The sequence below is a fragment of the Xylocopa sonorina genome, chromosome 7 (assembly GCF_050948175.1).
Source record: "Xylocopa sonorina isolate GNS202 chromosome 7, iyXylSono1_principal, whole genome shotgun sequence".
Lineage (NCBI taxonomy): Eukaryota > Metazoa > Arthropoda > Insecta > Hymenoptera > Apidae > Xylocopa > Xylocopa sonorina.
The window spans coordinates 2,902,256-2,916,332 of NC_135199.1; the positions used below are offsets into that span (position 1 = coordinate 2,902,256).

Sequence of the window (14,077 nt, forward strand, 5' to 3'; positions counted from 1 at the left end):
GTAGAGTTACAAGTATCTAGAAAAATACTTGTTGCAGGGAACGTAGTTCTCTTGCATGACTTTTACTTTAAGCGAAAATACAGTACTATTCGAACATGTTTGGTACTAGTTGGTACTGTAGAATAATAGAAGGCACGATATGGAGTGATGGTACGCTATTAATAATTTTAACGCACGCTTTCTCTATACTTAATAAGTTTCTAATGATTCTTTATTTGTATAAAAATTGATATGATAAATTACATTATTTTGAAAGATGATATTAAGCCTGCATATTTCCATGCATAAACGTTTTACATATCAGAATTTGGATAAAAATCATTAAATTGCATTTTATTGCACTGTACAATCAGATCAATTTAGGATACTGTGAAATATCTTCTATCATCATGATACTGTATATTATGCAAAAGTGTATCAAACTCCGCCCTACGGAAAAATCACCGCCCCTTCGACATGCGCCTTTGCCACGGCAACCTTCTTTCTCACCTGTAATCGTTTGCATCGTCTGCCGGGGGTAGCGAGCATTTAATTCAAACTTATCCGCCTTCATGTTTGGATTCATTTGTAAAGTGCGGGAAATTTTATTATCGGCAACACTTGTTACAATTCTTAAAAACACATCACATCATTTTTTTTTAATCGGACAAGAAAGGAAAATTTATAATGTCAGGTGAGAGTTGAATTCTCGCGAAATGGTGTACTCGTTTAAGTTTAACTAAATCTTGTCATCTAGCGTTTAATTAAAATATACGCGTTTCAAATTTTGCTTTTAATGGCAAACTTGTAGTATGCGGTATAGCGCAGGACGCCCCTTTAGATTTGAGCTGTCGCGGTTCCGAAAGGAAAATCAATCCACTAAATTCATCGAAGTTTCAAAGATGCTTACCTTGTCAAACGTGTGGCAAAAATTTTGATAGACCTTCGTTGCTCAAAAGACATCTACGAACCCATACAGGTGAGTTTATTTGAATCTGCATGAAAGTAAAATCGTATACTTCGTTATATTACTTTGCACGCCTTTTTAATGTAAATGTATTAAAATTTATAATCGGAAGATTAAAATAAATAAGCTCAAGAGATTTATTTCGCAAGCATATTTAATTGGAATCTTACGTTATAAATTCATTTTTGTGAAATCATTTTTCTAAACTATAACGAAATACTCGAGTTTCTTTCTCGATAGAATAATAAATTGCATACATTAACAGGTGAAAAACCGCATGGTTGCGTTGTGTGTGGGAAAATGTTCAGCACAAGCAGCTCTTTGAATACACACGTCAGAATACATACTGGAGAACGGCCCCACGAGTGTCCAATTTGTGGGAAACGTTTCACAGCTTCGTCGAATCTCTATTACCATCGAATGACTCATTTCAAGGTTTTTATTAATATCCAATGCGTACAAAATCTTCTATATACATTTGTAAAACGTCATATTTAACAACGTATCTACAAAAGTGAAACACATGATCCGTTTAATTGTCGATTATGTAAGAGATGACAAAGGAAACAAGTATAATATCTTTGAATTATTATCTCACATGGAGAACCTATAGATCGTTATAAGACAGTGGTGTTATAAAGCAATGAAATGAAGATTACGCGACGCTTAAATCTGATATTTAATTTACTGATATACAATAATGATAGAGCAATTGTATCGCAGGAAAAACCCCATAAGTGCAACGAATGCGGTCGCTCTTTTCCAACACCCGGGGATTTAAGAGCCCATGGGTATTCCCATAGTGATAACTGGCCAATGCGATGTTCGGTTTGCAATCGAGGATTCTGTAAACCTGGAGCTCTACATCACCATATGCAATTACACACTGGTAATTCCTATTTAGCTATCGCATCGCGCAATAATAAACGCGTTTCTTTGCAATGCATTCAATTTTTATTTTTAAATTTCTTTCAACGAATGATTATCACGCTGTCCAACAAAACGCAAAACTGATTACTCGTTGCGTTTCTTTTCAGGAAACCGACCGTATCGTTGTAGCCTATGCAGAAAACAATTTTCCGTGATCGGCAATTTACGATCACACGAGCGGTCTCATGATCTCAACGTATCAATCGGAGATAGTGCTAACTCTTCAAATATAGAGAACAAGACGTCGACGATGAGTGTATTTACTTTTGAAGATCTCGGTAGAAGCCATTTACAATTTCCTGCAGCTTATCCGTGGGCTTCTTGGATACCTTTACACTATCCAAAATGAATGAAACAATTGCTGTATTAGATACTCTATTAATATACATGTCTTCATCGTTTATTATAAAATGACAAGGTGAAACAATAAGCGAAGAAAATTTGAATATAAAATCGGAATTTTAAAATCCCACAAAATTATAAAGAAAAACAATGTGTATGAGTAAGACTATCCAATATTTCTCTGTATAATGAATATGTAGTTTAAATTTAAAGAGTTACTACTTCAATTTACCTTAAACGTATTTCAGATGGGAGGATCTTTTAAACAAATAAATGTAATATTAGTTAATTTTATATTTATTAAAGACAGTACACCGTTGCTGTTCTTAAACTAAACTCGCACTTCACATATCCTTTTGTACATTCATTTATCGAATATTCTTGATTCTTTTATCTGGCTTTCCGTGCACCCCCTTGTTTTCAATATTGAATGATATCGAATACTGAATATTCTCGAATATTCACAATCACATCTTCACGATTATAAACGTCCACGTTTCATTCAAGTCAAACACTCATTCCTCCATGTCTCGCACCCTACAATATAATGGGAATGTATACGAGGAATATATTTGCCAAGGAATGTCACAACAGAATAATGTAAAATGTACTTATCGTGAACAGTTTCTACGTGGTAACAAAGCACAGTAACCATAGCGCGCAAACAACAATTATTTTGAGAATAGAAATCGAAAGTGGAACGTTCTTTAAAAATCTGTTTCGCTAGAAACAATGATTAAGCTTAGACATTTACATTGTTTCCGGTATCTGCGTTTTTCGAGTCCGCAAGACTGAAATCAAGATCTGCATAGTTCTGCAACTTCATCTCCCTGCTGTGCGGCACATATTCCAATTCTACCAGTACCAATTCATTGCTGCCGGTCCTCAAATAGCTCGCAGGGACGTAAAGCGTTATTTGAGGCCCAACCAATGGCCAGTATCGACCTAAATTACGACCATTCACGAAGACAACCCCTTTGCCCCAACCGGTAGGGTTGAGATACGTGTCCATCGGTTGACCATGGATCGAAAAGTTCCCTCGAAGAATCACTGGACTGTCACGAAGGCATCCTGTTTTCAACGTATTGGACTCGACGTTGATCAACGGGTCCATGTTATCCAGACGGAACCCAGTCATTTTCCATGGGCCAAGGGAAGTGCCGTCCAGAGTTGCCTGCTCAAATCCCTTTAAATAAAAATGGAACACACACATTTATTCTTTACATCCGTGGATTTATTACGAATTTGTTACGAGTGATTTCTAAAATATTTCCAAAAGTAAGAAACCTTCCAATCGCGCAATCCTTTCCCATAGTTCAATCTTCCTTGATTCTCAACCAGTAGCTTCAGCTGTTCCGCGTAAGGCGCCTCTAAACTTAGGTCGTACATGTTTCTGGTACGACTCAAAGTTCCTACCAGGTTGTTGTCCACGTAGACCAACGCTCTGTCGCGGACGACCGCGTGCAGAATCGCAGGATCCGCGTGCTTACTGGGTAAATTGGTCTCGTAAAGCAGTAACCAGTGCGGCAGTCCGAATTCCTCGAACGTTAGCGGATTCGATGACTCAACAGCGTCCGTTCCGAACAATTGTCGGCCAATAGGATCGAATAATTTTAGGACTGGCGATAGGAGGATCGAACCGTAGTCTCCTTTCGGAGATACCGTTGGCACGCTTATGTTTGGTAGTGGCAAATACTGTAAAAATCAAATAATTGTTGGAATACGACGATGGCGAGTAAAAATCTCACTCAAACCCTTTCCACGCATTTTACAATAATTCATCCCTAAATGACTCAAGGAGAAGGGACGCAAGACTGCAATTAGCCAAGAAGCAACGCGGGGTAACAGTGCGCGTCAAGCAAAACCCACTTTTTCATTGTTACATGATACGGTAACGTTTGTTAATTAACGTTTGTTATTTCCTTTATCAGAAACAATACAGAGTTGTTATTACAATTACAGAAATTTCTAACAGTAATGTTTAGCGAAAGAAATCGAATTGGAGAAAAGATGGATACTGTACCTTGGCTACAACGTTCCTTATTTCAAAATACTTCGGTGTCGGATCACCAGCCTCGGTTAACGGAGCGTCGTAATCGTATGAAGTTATATGCGGACTGAACGTGTTTTCATTACCATTGGCACCTATATTCCAATATTTTTAATATGTTTTGCCATTTCCTTGAAGCACAATCTATATTTAAATAAGATGTGCAAATAAAATTTTATAATTCTTACTAACCAGAAGTGTATCCAAAGTTTGTACCACCGTGGAACATGTATATGTTAACGGATGCACCTAATGACAGCATCTCGTCCAAAGTTTTCACGACTGCTCCGGAATTCACTCTCTGAAACGGTTCTTGCCAGTGCGTCAACCATCCGGGATAGAATTCAGAATTCACTAACGGGCCCTAAAGCAACATTGATAAATTCATTATTCTATGGTTACTCAAAGTGTCTGAAAAGTGACTTAAATGATTCTATTTTACTTAACGACTCTACTTGGGTATGTCATATTACTTGCAACTTGTTTAATTCATTACGGCCTTCCGATGGCATAGCTTGATAACGCTACGTAGCCTTGAAGAAACACGTGCATGTATACAACTGCTGCGTTACGTTTGACAGAACGAACGTCAAGAATGTAATTAAGTTTAAAAAAGGAATAGATGCAACATTTTAATGCACGCGTTACATTATCGTCTGTATCGTATTTTGAAAACATTGCTCTAATCCTCCTTAATCTACAATAATCGACATCAAGATACAGACGCGAATAAAAACATTTAACCACCTTTATCGCCTAATTATAAAACTTTATTCAAAACGACGGCGTGTATCTTTTTAATTATCTATGCTTGATGGTATCTTGTTTATCAAATATTTTGTTTATCAAATTGTTCTCTGATATTTACCCGCGGTTGATACAGACGCATCATTTGGAAGTTTTTCGTTACGTTCGTGTTGGTACCAAAGTCGACGGTAGTGTAAACTTTCGGTATATAACCGCATCGCAACGCACTCACAGCCGTCCCATCGGTCGTGTACAAAAGTGCATTTGTTCCGACGTTCTGTTTCATTATGTCGCGTAGCTTGCTCGTGTAATCGGTGTCGCAAGCGTAGCTTCCGTATTCGTTCTCCACCTGAAATGACATCGAAAATTTAGCTCGTCAAAGCTGTAAACGCTTCCTCCAATAGCTCGACACTTGAAACGCATACCTGAACCATTATTATCGGTCCTCCGTTTCCTCTAAGATACGGTCTAACTTTGTTAAATACTTCGGTTAAATACTTCTCCGCGTACTGCATGTAACCTATAGAACGAGACTTAATTCTTGTATCGTAGAAATTGATGAGAAATTGGTAAAAGATATTGAAAATTCTTACGCGAATCATTTGTACGTAACCTCATGTTCGGGTCGCGTGTTAGCAACCAATAGGGGAAGCCACCCTATATAAAATACCATGACAGAAATGATATCGGTAAGTTTCACTAACGACTCAAAGTAGTGAATTACTAATCACAGTTATTAAAAAATATCAAACGTTCGATAAGTGCTCACAAAATCTCTTTCCGCGCAAATGTAAGGGCCTGGCCTCAAAAGAACGAACAAATCTTCTTCTTGAGCAATGTTCAAGAACTCTACCAAATCCGCATCGCCTGTCCAATGCCATTCGTTTTCGTTTGGTTGATGAAGGCTCCATTCCACGTAACTGTACAAGATTTTAGACATGTAGAACGAGTCCGTGTAAACTTTGCGGGAACGTTGGAAGAGAGTGCAGCGAAAGAGCTGCCGATAATTTAGTTAGGGTCGTATGAAAAATGATAACTCACGTGGAAATAGCGTTTAATCCAGCCGCTCTTATTTTTCTCATACGATCCCGCCAATATTGCCTAGGCGTTCGAAAATAATGAAAACTACCGGACACGTACCGGAACGGTTTCCCATCGAGCAGAAATTGATTGTTCGCGTAGTCGATTTCGAAACCGAATTTCGTGTCCTGAAATTGTACATTCTTCAATCTATGATATCTGTTATATTGCATCGACGTATATAATTCCACAGAACTGTTCTCTGTACTCTATTATTTCATTTATCTATTAAATGGATGAAATACACGTTATATAATTTTTGCATCGCACGAGCTACATTGCTGATATGAAAACAGGATGTTTTTAAAATAAATATAAGATTACTTCTCTATCTAGAAATAGTTACAATACACGACCTCGGAACATTGCATAAAAATCGCATAGCAATTGAAATTGATTTTATTGTAATCTTCGGAAAGTAACAGAAGTACTTGTTTTCTAGGGCTTCGAACAGTATCGTTTCAGAATTTAACAGGTAAGAAAGGAGGAAAAAATTCAGCGAATAAAAAGTCTCGCTCCGACTTGATAATTTTATTTAAAATTAATTCGAGAAGTTAGTCAGAGGCTACTCACATTGTTCATGGGTACGTTCACCACTTCTCCCAGGGCACCGGTCGCTGCTAAGGTCAGCAAAACCGACCACATTTTCTTTACTACTTAAAAGTATTGTTTCGTTACCGAGGAACCTTGCTCATCGGAGATTCGACGAATCTGCGATCAATTCGACTCCGATAATCCGTTTTTAAATAGATCCATTGCCGAAGAAAGTGTCGCTGGTTCAGCGAGATCGGTTATCAATAAAATAATTGCGATTGTGTTATTAGCATGGCTATTGGCCGAGGCCTCGATAACGGTACGCGGACAATCCGTTCGATTACTCGGACGCTTAGGGACCGAACGAGCCGAGCGAAACCGGAGGTTCGCCGCTACGTTTCAGTTTGTCGACACGACTGACTGCGTCGCCGTGAACGCGCACTCTGACCCGATCGAGGACGGGTCAAGTTATCACTGGCCGATATAGGACGTGTCGCAGACACTGTACTGACCGATGGCTCCAGGATGACTGCGGGCTCGGACTGGGATCGGCCACTGTTTAACCGGACAGGCGAACGCCCCGTTACGCGGCCGGCAACGGGAACGATGTGACGCAGGCGGCTCGCCTCTTCTACTAAACTCTATAAATCAAATTATTCGTTAACAGCTTGTTACAGCTTATCACCTTGTACTCCGTCACGTATTTCGTCGTTAAATATTGTTCGTATTTTTTGACGACAAACAGGCGCGTTCGTTTCATCTGTACGTAGATTAGTTCGCGATTTGTCCACCCACTTCTAGTCACTGATGTCATTTTCACGACCATCGATATACCTTTCTATTTTAGGAATATTTCTAATGGTTTTGTTCGTAATTGTTCGTTCATTTTTTACGATGTAGAACCTAAGGGTAGGAGGATGCAACGAGTAAACGGTCAAAGGTATTCATATTTAGGTTTCCAATTTTGCTAATATTTATTTAAGTTTATTTATTTTATAATTAATTAATGATTGTGTCTATAAGTACAAAACATATACAGTTACGTTCTACGTTATTTGTATTATTATTAATAATACATCGTATAATGTCGCATTACATTGCTGTGAAAGAAATGTTAAAAAAGAAAAACAAATAAAATACAGTTTACTATTTATTAAATACGTGGATTGCTGATTATAGATATGCCAGGCATTTATTTTCTTAATATCAACATTTCTCATGTAAACTTCCGGTCTTTTGTACCTTTATGAATCGTCTGCAACAAAACGAAACGCTTCTACTTTACGTCATTTGAACAATCAATTTTCAATCGAAAAACGAATGTATAACGTACCATACTCCAATATCGAGGAATAATTTCTTCATTGATACGAATTCCTTCTATACCACTGCGTCTATGTCGAGCACTGCCAAAATAGGCTCGGTAGTCGATCCCGTGCTTGAAATCGTTTCTGAAACAACTGTGTTATAAGTCGAGTCACTAGTTTGTGGGTTTTTGGTCAAAACTGCATCACTCGAAATCGACGTAGGGGTCGTTGTTAACTCGATTCTTTCGGACGATACGGTAGACTTTTCTATCTGAATGCTATTTGCCACTGTGGACTGATTCTGATGTGTAACATTCGAGTTTTCGGTTACTTGTTCCGTTCTTGTGACCGTAGAATTCTCAGTCCGAGCGGTGGAAGACGAATTGTTGACACTGGAATTTATTTCACCAGCGTTTGGCTGATTGTCGGTAATCACAGCATTGTTTGCGATAATTATAACAGTGATATTATGCAATCGGTTGTTAGCATCCAGAACGGCCGTCTCTGATTTCACGCTCGGCGCTTCTTCGGTTGCTGTTCGCGCTTCTGTAACGACGGATTCCTCGGGTTGAGAAGTGGATGACGCAACCGCGATGTTGTTCGGTACGTTAGGATCATCAGCAAGGATTACTTCTGGTTGCAACGCCCACGATTCTGTTTCTTGTTCTGTTTCTGTCACGGTTGAACTTTCTGCTTGAGAAGTAGATAACGTTTCTGTATTTCCTGGATTTGTAGATTCGCTAACAGTATTATTCGCATTACCAACACTAGCAGTTGATTGATTAGTATCGTCCAAAGTATCAATTGCTTCAATCCGTGTACTTGTAGCTCCACTTTGATCATTAGATATTGCAGTTAACGGTTCCGCTTCTGTCGTACTCAAATCTTCAGTTCGAGAAGCGGATAATGTCGTTTGAGCATTTCCTGAAATTGTAGTCTCGTCGGTACTAAAATTAGTTTGTTCGTTGTTATCGTCAGTATTAATCTGTTGGTCAGTGGTTATTATCGCGACCGCCTCGTTATTCGAAGTACTATTTGTCTCAACTGTAACGACTGTTGACTCTTTATTTATGTTAATCGATCCTATTGCACCGCCTGAGGAAGAGGTAATTATGTCTTTTTTTACAGTTGTAGAGCCCGTTAGTTCACTGCCATTGCTAGCGGAATCTTCTCTGGTATTTGGATTATCGTTCCCATCTATTGCGATATCTACATTACTTGGTGTGGTTACGTCAACGGTGGAATTATTAAGATTCGATGCTTCGATCGTTGTTTTCTGTTTCGCTGCGCTGGATTCGTCGGTTCGAGTCAAAGATTCAGCTGATGAATTAACATTTACCGCTTGAATAGCTGAAACTGTTTGTTTGCTTGTATCTACAGTTGATTCGACACTGTTGATCAAATTACTGTTTGATTCAATTACAACTGCAGTAGCATTTAATGTATTGATACTATTACTTCCAAGATTTATCTCTAGTTTTGAGCTAGATATTTCGATTGCTTGTGCCTTTTCCGTCGCGGTCGAATCCTTAGACCGAGGAAGAAGGGTTGTTTCTTCATTTCTCGACGTGGTGGATTCGTTGCTATTCAAATTTGTTTCATCATTGGAAGTTGTAGTCGATTTTTCATTGTTATTTAAAATACTACTCGCTTGATCTGTGTCTTTCACAGCACTTGATGTACTGACAATATCTACCGTTGATTCAGATTTGGAACTCGACGCTTTCGTTGCCTGCCCTCCTTCTGTTACAACAGGGTCTCTAGTTTCAGAAGCTGGTACGGGTTGCTCCGGTTTCTCTCTCGATGTTGAAGTCTCTTTAACACTTGTCTCCGTCTGCTTATTGACATTGCTACTTGAGTTTTCATTTTTATCCGAGACACTGCTTACTTCGACTGTAACTCCTACATCATTCGATACGTTGGCATTTTCAACGTCACGGGTTATTTCCGATTTGAGGTTTGACGCTTCGGTTGCTGGCTCCTCTTCAGATATATTAGACAATGCCGCAGCATTGGTAACATTAGAATCGGTCGTTTGACTGGTGCTGCTGGTGGATTTATCGTTATTATCTAGAATATTGTCTGCGTCAACCACGTTGTTTGCTATGTCGACGTTACCAGGAATAGTTTCCTCCTTCGCGGTTATTGTTTCGGTAGTTTGCCCCATTTTGGAATTGTTTTGCGGAAGAGGAGATGATAGCAGTGTTTGTTCACTTCCAGTGATTAAGGACTCGCTGGCGTTCAAATTTGTCTGCTCACTCTCATTATTAGTCGATTTGTCGCTACTATCTAGGATATTGTTTGCTTCCGTCACGTTAATTGATATGCTCGCGTTATCGTCGGTAGGATTAGCGTCTGACTTCGTGCTTGGTATTTTAATTATCCCCTGTTTTCCAGTCGCGATGGAGATTTCAGTTTCAGAAGTAGACGACGTTTGTTCATTTATCAATATTGTTGAATCATTGGTACTTGAATTTGTTTGTCCATCAGCATTGCTATTAGATTCTTTATTATCGTCTAAAGCATTCTCTGATGGTATCGTTACACTTGCATCAATACTATTATCAGCAGATAGAGTTGCCGGTTCTAGGGTTGATGCTTCAAGTGTTTGTTCTCTTCTTGTCGGAGGATTTTCGTTCTTACGCATGGAGATCGATGATTGCTCACCTCTTAATGTGGTAGACTCATTAACACTGAAATCTATTTGTTCACCAACATTACTAGAAGATTTTCCACTGTTATCCAAGACGGTACTTTGTTCACTTATAATATTAATATTGTCAGATATGTTAATATTAACACTGTCAACTGTTTCTGATTTGGAACCTGTAGTTTCAATTACTTCCTGTCCTAATTTTACTTTGGAATCTTCTGTTTGGGATATTGATGTTACTGATTCTGATTTGTTGGCACTATCGGGGGATTTGATACTTGTACCACTCACGTTAATATTAACGTCGCTTTCAGCAAGTTGCGTTGTCGATTCGCTTAACGTCTCAGATGTTTGTTCCTTTTCTTGTTCTGCTGCTGATGCTCCAGAACCACCTTGTTCTGCTGCTGATGCTCCAGTACCTCCTTGTTCTACTGCTGATGCTTCAGAACCTCCTTGTTCTGCTGCTGATGCTTCAGAACCTCCTTGTTCTGCTGCTGATGCTTCAGAACCTGCTTGTTCTGTTGCTGATGCTCCAGAACCTTCTTGTTCTGCTGCTGATGCTCCAATACCTCCTTGTTCTACTGCTGATGCTCCAGAATCTCCTTGTTCTGCTGCTGATGCTCCAGTATCTCCTTGTTCTACTGCTGATGCTCCAGAATCTCCTTGTTCTGCTGCTGATGCTTCAGAACCTCCTTGTTCTGCTGCTGATGCTTCAGAATCTGCTTGTTCTGTTGCTGATGCTTCAGAACCTCCTTGTTCTGCTGCTTCTGCTCCGGAACCTCCTTGTTCTGCTGCTGATGCCTCGGAACCTCCTTGTTCTGCTGCTGATGCCTCAGAACCTCCTTGTTCTGTTGCTGATGCTCCAGAACCTCCTTGTTCTGCTGCTGATGCTCCAGTACCTCCTTGTTCTACTGCTGATGCGCCAGAACCTCCTTGTTCTGCTGCTGATGCTCCCGAATCTCCTTGTTCTGATGCCGCTGCTCCAGAACCTCCTTGTTCTGCTGCTGATGCTTCAGAACCTCCTTGTTCTGCTGCTGATGCTCCAGAACCACCTTGTTCTACTGCTGATGCTTCAGAACCTCCTTGTTCTGCTGCTGATGCTTCAGAACCTGCTTGTTCTGTTGCTGATGCTCCAGAACCACCTTGTTCTGCTGCTTCTGCTCCGGAACCTCCTTGTTCTGCTGCTGATGCTTCGGAACCTCCTTGTTCTGCTGCTGATGCTCCAGAACCTCCTTGTTCGGTTGCTGATGCTCCAGAATCTCCTTGTTTTGCTGCTGATGCTCCAGTACCTCCTTGTTCTACTGCTGATGCGCCAGAACCTCCTTGTTCTGCTGCTGATGCTCCCGAATCTCCTTGTTCTGCTGCTGCTGCTCCAGGACCTCCTTGTTCTGCTGCTGATGCTTCAGAACCTCCTTGTTCTGCTGCTGATGCTCCAGAACCACCTTGTTCTGCTGCTGATGCTTCGGAACCTCCTTGTTCTGCTGCTTCTGCTCCGGAACCTCCTTGTTCTGCTGCTGATGCCTCGGAACCTCCTTGTTCTGCTGCTGATGCCTCAGAACCTCCTTGTTCTGTTGCTGATGCCTCAGAACCTCCTTGTTCTGTTGCTGATGCTCCAGAACCTCCTTGTTCTGCTGCTGATGCTCCAGTACCTCCTTGTTCTACTGCTGATGCGCCAGAACCTCCTTGTTCTGCTGCTGATGCTCCCGAATCTCCTTGTTCTGATGCCGCTGCTCCAGAACCTCCTTGTTCTGCTGCTGATGCTTCAGAGCCTCCTTGTTCTGCTGCTGATGCTCCAGAACCACCTTGTTCTACTGCTGATGCTTCAGAACCTCCTTGTTCTGCTGCTGATGCTTCAGAACCTGCTTGTTCTGTTGCTGATGCTCCAGAACCACCTTGTTCTGCTGCTTCTGCTCCGGAACCTCCTTGTTCTGCTGCTGATGCTTCGGAACCTCCTTGTTCTGCTGCTGATGCTCCAGAACCTCCTTGTTCGGTTGCTGATGCTCCAGAATCTCCTTGTTTTGCTGCTGATGCTCCAGTACCTCCTTGTTCTACTGCTGATGCGCCAGAACCTCCTTGTTCTGCTGCTGATGCTCCCGAATCTCCTTGTTCTGCTGCTGCTGCTCCAGGACCTCCTTGTTCTGCTGCTGATGCTTCAGAACCTCCTTGTTCTGCTGCTGATGCTCCAGAACCACCTTGTTCTGCTGCTGATGCTTCGGAACCTCCTTGTTCTGCTGCTTCTGCTCCGGAACCTCCTTGTTCTGCTGCTGATGCCTCGGAACCTCCTTGTTCTGCTGCTGATGCCTCAGAACCTCCTTGTTCTGTTGCTGATGCTCCAGAACCTCCTTGTTCTGCTGCTGATGCTCCAGTACCTCCTTGTTCTACTGCTGATGCGCCAGAACCTCCTTGTTCTGCTGCTGATGCTCCCGAATCTCCTTGTTCTGATGCCGCTGCTCCAGAACCTCCTTGTTCTGCTGCTGATGCTTCAGAACCTCCTTGTTCTGCTGCTGATGCTCCAGAACCACCTTGTTCTACTGCTGATGCTTCAGAACCTCCTTGCTCTGCTGCTGATGCTTCGGAACCTCCTTGTTCTGCTGCTGATGCCTCAGAACCTCCTTGTTCTGTTGCTGATGCTCCAGAACCTCCTTGCTCTGCTGCTGATGCTCCAGTACCTCCTTGTTCTACTGCTGATGCGCCAGAACCTCCTTGTTCTGCTGCTGATGCTCCCGAATCTCCTTGTTCTGCTGCCGCTGCTCCAGAACCTCCTTGTTCTGCTGCTGATGCTTCAGAACCTCCTTGTTCTGCTGCTGATGCTCCAGAACCACCTTGTTCTACTGCTGATGCTTCAGAACCTCCTTGTTCTGCCGCTGATGCTTCAGAACCTGCTTGTTCTGTTGCTGATACTCCAGAACCACCTTGTTCTGCTGCTTCTGCTCCGGAACCTCCTTGTTCTGCTGCTGATGCTTCGGAACCTCCTTGTTCTGCTGCTGATGCTCCAGAACCTCCTTGTTCTGCTGCTGATGCTCCAGGACCTCCTTGTTCTGCTGCTGATGCTTCAGAACCTCCTTGTTCTGCTGCTGATGCTTCAGAACCTCCTTGTTCTGCTGCTGATGCTCCAGAACCACCTTGTTCTACTGCTGATGCTTCAGAACCTCCTTGTTCTGCCGCTGATGCTTCAGAACCTGCTTGTTCTGTTGCTGATACTCCAGAACCACCTTGTTCTGCTGCTTCTGCTCCGGAACCTCCTTGTTCTGCTGCTGATGCTTCGGAACCTCCTTGTTCTGCTGCTGATGCTCCAGAACCTCCTTGTTCTGCTGCTGATGCTCCAGGACCTCCTTGTTCTGCTGCTGATGCTTCAGAACCTCCTTGTTCTGCTGCTGATGCTCCAGAACCTCCTTGTTCTGCTGCTGATGCTCCAGAACCTCCTTGTTCTGCTGCTGATGCTCCAGAACCTCCTTGTTCTGCTGCTGATGCTCCAGTTCCTCCTTGAT

The 14,077-nt window shown here is 41.8% G+C and overlaps 2 protein-coding genes across 3 annotated transcripts in view; one reads left to right on the forward strand and one right to left on the reverse strand.

Annotated features, from left to right (window-relative positions):
* The first annotated feature begins 666 nt into the window (after positions 1 to 666).
* Positions 667 to 2,249, forward strand: LOC143425683 (uncharacterized). Its single transcript, XM_076898684.1, has 5 exons — positions 667 to 673; positions 791 to 958; positions 1,212 to 1,381; positions 1,670 to 1,835; positions 1,984 to 2,249. The coding sequence occupies exons 1-5, from the start codon at positions 667 to 669 to the stop codon at positions 2,223 to 2,225; spliced, it is 753 nt and encodes a 250-aa protein (XP_076754799.1). The 3' UTR covers positions 2,226 to 2,249.
* Positions 2,250 to 2,926: 677 nt separating this feature from the next.
* LOC143425503 (beta-galactosidase) overlaps positions 2,927 to 14,077 on the reverse strand; it is a 188,880-nt gene continuing 177,729 nt past the window's right edge. Inside the window, exons 1-10 of one of the 2 annotated variants that reach the window (XM_076898367.1) lie at positions 6,669 to 6,926; positions 6,057 to 6,223; positions 5,785 to 5,935; positions 5,609 to 5,672; positions 5,441 to 5,535; positions 5,137 to 5,364; positions 4,461 to 4,632; positions 4,242 to 4,363; positions 3,506 to 3,913; positions 2,927 to 3,404 (exon numbers count right to left, since the gene is read on the reverse strand). In XM_076898367.1, the coding sequence (XP_076754482.1) occupies positions 2,961 to 3,404; positions 3,506 to 3,913; positions 4,242 to 4,363; positions 4,461 to 4,632; positions 5,137 to 5,364; positions 5,441 to 5,535; positions 5,609 to 5,672; positions 5,785 to 5,935; positions 6,057 to 6,223; positions 6,669 to 6,740 (1,923 nt within the window). In that variant the 5' untranslated portion in view covers positions 6,741 to 6,926 and the 3' untranslated portion in view covers positions 2,927 to 2,960. Of the gene's footprint in view, positions 3,405 to 3,505; positions 3,914 to 4,241; positions 4,364 to 4,460; positions 4,633 to 5,136; positions 5,365 to 5,440; positions 5,536 to 5,608; positions 5,673 to 5,784; positions 5,936 to 6,056; positions 6,224 to 6,668; positions 6,927 to 14,077 lie in introns of those variants that run through there. The other variant, XM_076898368.1, reaches the window with a different exon arrangement.

Coding starts and splice junctions, on each gene's coding strand:
- LOC143425683 (XM_076898684.1), top strand. Junction 959..1,211: donor ACATCTACGAACCCATACAG/GTGAGTTTATTT, acceptor ATACATTAACAG/GTGAAAAACCGCATGGTTGC. Junction 1,836..1,983: donor CCATATGCAATTACACACTG/GTAATTCCTATT, acceptor GTTTCTTTTCAG/GAAACCGACCGTATCGTTGT.